The sequence below is a fragment of the Centruroides sculpturatus genome, unplaced genomic scaffold (assembly GCF_000671375.1).
Source record: "Centruroides sculpturatus isolate CEXI.00-Female unplaced genomic scaffold, Cexi_2.0 scaffold494, whole genome shotgun sequence".
NCBI classification, from domain to species: domain Eukaryota; kingdom Metazoa; phylum Arthropoda; class Arachnida; order Scorpiones; family Buthidae; genus Centruroides; species Centruroides sculpturatus.
The window spans coordinates 404,009-408,853 of record NW_019384697.1 but is presented as its reverse complement, the minus strand read 5'-3'; the positions used below and the strand labels follow the sequence as shown (position 1 = coordinate 408,853).

Below are 4,845 nucleotides of genomic sequence, written 5' to 3'. Positions count from 1 at the left end.
ATGGAGTATAAGCCATGGGACTACTTCATGGATTTGGATTACAACAAGTCGAGTGAAAAAGCAGTAAAGCAAGCACTAAAAACCTGTGCTGATCCAAGTGACCGCATCAAAAATCCTGCCTGCGTACTAAGCTACATTCCGAAGACAGCCATGGCTGATGACATTTGTAATTTCAAAGGTGCTATGAAGCAACTTGCGGCATATATGTTGTCTTTGAACAATCGGAAAGCTTTTGGGATACTGACCACGTACTGCCATACGTACTTCGCCATTCTGGAACATCCTGGAAAAGGTCGTCCTACGTTGAAAGTGTCGAGAGCTGTGAGATACAGTGAAAATGATGTTCTGGAACGGGTGTTTAAGTTTATTGAGTTGGCAGTCAGAACGCCCGCTGTTGAAATGAAGGACAAGAATGATAGTACCAATGTGTCACCCGTACAGATAGGCAAAAGGAATGCAGGACAGTGCCAAACAAAAGCATCGTTTAAGAAAGGCGACAGAACAAAGCGATTAAAAGGGAATAAAGACTCCAAGAATGGAAATAGTGGAAGTAGTCCAAAGAAGCGGGCCACTTACGGTGATTACATCATAGACGGCATCATAGGAGAAGGAAGGAGTGGCTGTGTCTTGCGGCTTGTTGACCGAAATGGTTGCTCATTTGCAGCTAAAACAATCGGGGAGTTTAAATACAAAACAAAAATGGAGAGGAAAGAAATCATTTCTGAACTTCAAAACGAAATAGAAATTTATGAAGCATTGAAAGACTTGCAAGGCAGGGTCTTGCCTCGATTACACTTTGAGGCTTATTTAGATCGTACAAGGTACTCTCTGATAATGGATGGACTAGACGCCGACCCACTATGGACAGGACATCCAACGGAAGATCAAAAAAGAGCAATTCTTGCTGTTCTGCATCAGATCCACGAGAGGGGGATTTTACACGGTGACATTAGGAAAGAGAACATTTTATTAGACCGGAAGGACAAAAAGAGAGTCTACTTCATTGATTTTGCACTTTCATCAGTGTGTGATGTGCAGAAGGAATTCCAGGGAGAAATGGAGGAGCTCAGATCACTTCTAGAAATGGATCAGGAGCCGAAGTCTTTCAAGACCTTGCACAAACACAAGAAGAATAAAGAATGAAAATGCAAAGTGCACTTGTGGTATAACATTTTTTGCTAAACATGCTTCTGGTCTTGTTGTATTTTTTTGAGAAATTAAATTCATGTTTTTAGGAAAACTATGGTCTGCTTGCTTTTAATGTTTTCGGGTAAAGAGTGCATTTGGGAGATGTAAAATGTAGATGTTTTTTTGTAATGCTTTAATCNATGAATTAAGATAGTTCAGTGTTTTGCAAATAAACAAATTAAATAGAATAATTAAAGAAAAAAATCAAAGTACAAATTATTAATTTATTTGTGATCTCAAATATTTTAAGAACATACAAATGTATAGATCCTGATATATGACCCTTTACAAATCAGCAAATAAATATCATTATTCGCTAATTTGTATAAAGGTGTTCTATACATTCATTTCTGTATTAATCAGTTTCCTATAATAAGAAATATAGTAAAAAAAAATTCTTTAAATTATCAGATGCTAAAGTTACCTTCTTTGCTTGAAAATATTTCTTGACCATATCTATTGTATCCTACAGGTTGTGGAATGGCTCTTGCAGGGGTTGCCTTTAATTTAATAAGTAATAATAAAAATGATCACTTTTATTCTAAATATTTACATAATTTAAAAAATGTTGCATACCCTTGGTGTCTGAACTGGTTCAGGTTGATTTCTGTTCCCACCTTCTTCTCTTGCTTTAATAGATTGTAGTAATGGAAAAATGCTCTTGGCAAAATTCTAAAAATTAATTATTATTAATTAATTAGATCTGTAAAAAACTTTAAATAAATTGTCTGAATAAGTTACTATTATTTTCATTTTCAAATTGTTTAAAATACATGTTTATTCATTGACTTGACATTGGCATTTGATTCTTTAGACAGACACCTTTTTTGGAGGCAGCTTTTGAAGATTGGTTTGAGTTATAAATTTGTAAATTTTTTGATTCAGTTATATACTAATACAGTAATACAGAGGCATATGTGTCTGGTAAACGGGATACATCTGATCTTTTTTTCACATTAAAAGGAGTGAAACAGGGTTGTGTCTTGAGCCCAATATTGTTCAATTTATATCTAAATCTACTTGTAAGAAAATTTAGTGACTCCAAATTAGTGTGGGCATTGATCTTCTGGGAACAGAGGTGAAAATCTTGACATACACAAATGATTTGGTTGTTATGGCAGACTCACCTATGGGTCTGCAGAGACTGATTGACTTTCTGGGATATACACTACAGGAGTTAAAACTTTCTGTTAATATTTATAAATCTAAAATAATGGTATTCTGAAATGGAGAAAAACATTTTAAAAATGAAAATTGTTTATACAAAATTGTAAAATAGTAGTTGATGAGTATAAGTATTTGGGTGTATTTTTCCAGTCTAATGGATGTTTTTTAAAGCATTTAAAGTATATTCATAGTAAAGTGAATATTGGAACAGGCAAGATTATTAAGGCATGTGTATCTGGAAGATTGTTATGCTGGAAAGATAAATTAAAATTATTCAAGTCATTTATTCAGTGAGTAGTGTTATTTGGGTCAGAGATTTGGGGCTTTGATTGGAGAGAGAGATAATAATTTACAAATTAATTTTATTAAATGTTTATAATCTTTAAAAAGATGGATTCCATTGTATATTATACAGTATATTTGGAGTACCAAAGGATTCCTCTTTATTTTAATACAATAAAAGATAATTTAAGATAGTTACACAAACAGTCAGTTAGTAAACTTACAGAGTCCGCTAAATTATATTTAATCTCTCAAAGAGTAGTGTGGAAAGATCAAATTGTGTCCTTGTTGCAAAATTTTGGCTATTGAAATGATCCTATAATATTAAACGAAACTGATGTCTCTGGTATTTTAATGAGATTGGCAAATAATTATGTAAATGAGTTTAAAAGTAGAGCTGCTAAATATAATAAGTGGTATTTGGATATTTTTAATGAATGGGGGCTCGATAACCTATTTGAATACAGAAAGACCATTTTGCATTATACAATCAGTATTATGTGTGTGATGTATTATATTTAGAAGAATGATGGCTCTGTGTTTGGATTATTGTGAATTCTGTTGCACTCATGTTAATTTTGATGTTTTTCATGTAGTAACTGAACATAAGGCTCTGACATCTGTCAGACAAAAATGTTTTGGTGAAGATTATTTATCCGTTTAATCATATAAGCAATTTTTACAAGATTATAATAAATACGATTGTATTTATAGTTTTATCATTAAGATAAATGGCTAAAGGAATCTAATTTGTTTAGTCTAAGATATATTTTTCATAAGTTTAACCACCAGGCAATGTGAATATAGTATATTAGTGTATTAGTGGATGATTTAGTGCAGGGGTGTCCAGCCCGCGAGCCGCATGCGGCCCAAGGCACATTCCAACGCAACCCAATAAACGTGTAAAAAAAACTGACAAACTTTTTAATTTAATTTATTTATTTCAATGGCATAAACTAAAAAAAAGAAGTTTCACAAAGCCGTAAACCTTTATATATATATTTTATTTTTGAGTAGAAAGAAAATATCTTCAAATACTTGGAAATGTGTGAATGAGGAAGGAATAATAAATAAAGCTAAAGTTGAGACTCAAAGAATTATAGACCCAAATTCAGGAAAAGAAGAGGAAGGCCAACGGATAAAAAGTAGTGAAGATGGTTAAATAGACTTTCTGTTATGCAAATATAAATCCATAATTTTTCAACCTTCCTCACTTTTTTATCTTTTGTCCTTTCTCTCCTTTCCCTGAATTTGGGTCTATTATCCTTTGAGTCCCAACTCCAGCTTTATTTAGTATTCCTTCCAGCATTGCATGATTTGGCTACTTTGCACTAAAGTTGTCTGCCCTTTTCTAATTTGGCGTAAAAAAAGTGTCTGTAAAAGTAATTTTTTAAAATATACTTTTTCGTGATAAAGATTTAATACTTATTACTATAATCTAGACATTGGTCCACAAGTATATTATATATACTTGTGGCCCAAAACTCCATGACATATTCCTATGTGGCCCAGAGAAACAAAAAGGTTGGACATCCCTGATTTAGTGCTTGACAGTTGGCAGTATTTATGGTCAGTGCTTTTGGGCATATTATAATTAATACAGGTAACCCCCATATAACACGGCACTTCTATAGCATGGATTCACTCTAACACGGTTCGCAAATTGGAAACATTCCCCGTATAACACAGTGTTTTTATAGCACGGATTCACTCTGACACGGTTCGAGAATTGGGTAAAACCCTCGTACAACAGAAAATGTAATAAATTTTTACATACTTAAGTACTAATAGTTCACGAAAATAATAATTTTTGTGAACTATTAGTACTTAAGCATGTAAATTTTCTCTTCTCGCCTTCTGTCGATACACGTGGTCCTTCTCGAAACTTGTTTCAATGTTGCCAGATCACGACGCTTCTGCTTCTGGTGTTGCCGAATGTTTTTTCCTTATTCCATACTTGCTTTATTCTTCATAAGTGCTTAGCACCATATAAGGAAATTTATAAAGACCTTTTAACTAAAAGCAAGCAATCTAAAATTACATACATTATGCAAAAGGTAAAGCATGGATCTGAAGATAATGCAGAAAAATGCTCAGAGGATAAGGATAACTTGCCAAAAAGAAAACGCTCTCTGTTAATTAATAATGTTTTTAATGATGACGAAGAAACCATTGTTTAATTTATATTAATATGTATCACTTAAAAAA

At 32.9% G+C, this 4,845-nt stretch overlaps 2 protein-coding genes across 2 annotated transcripts in view; one reads left to right on the top strand and one right to left on the bottom strand.

Moving 5' to 3' along the window:
• LOC111627458 (serine/threonine-protein kinase AtPK2/AtPK19-like) lies at positions 1 to 1,143 on the top strand. The gene has a single exon (XM_023371033.1). It carries the CDS (start codon positions 1 to 3, stop codon positions 1,141 to 1,143), a length of 1,143 nt encoding a protein of 380 aa, XP_023226801.1.
• Positions 1,144 to 1,540: 397 nt separating this feature from the next.
• LOC111627471 (parafibromin-like) overlaps positions 1,541 to 4,845 on the bottom strand; it is a 52,371-nt gene continuing 49,066 nt past the window's right edge. The window contains exons 8-9 of the mRNA XM_023371045.1: positions 1,765 to 1,860; positions 1,541 to 1,688 (exon numbers count right to left, since the gene is read on the bottom strand). Of these exons, the coding sequence (XP_023226813.1) occupies positions 1,596 to 1,688; positions 1,765 to 1,860 (189 nt within the window). The 3' untranslated portion in view covers positions 1,541 to 1,595. The remainder of the gene's footprint in view (positions 1,689 to 1,764; positions 1,861 to 4,845) is intronic.

What these genes read in the sequence shown, in the direction of transcription:
- LOC111627458 (XM_023371033.1), top strand. Translation starts at nt 1, where the DNA reads ATGGAGTATAAGCCATGGGACTACTTCATGGATTTGGATTACAACAAG.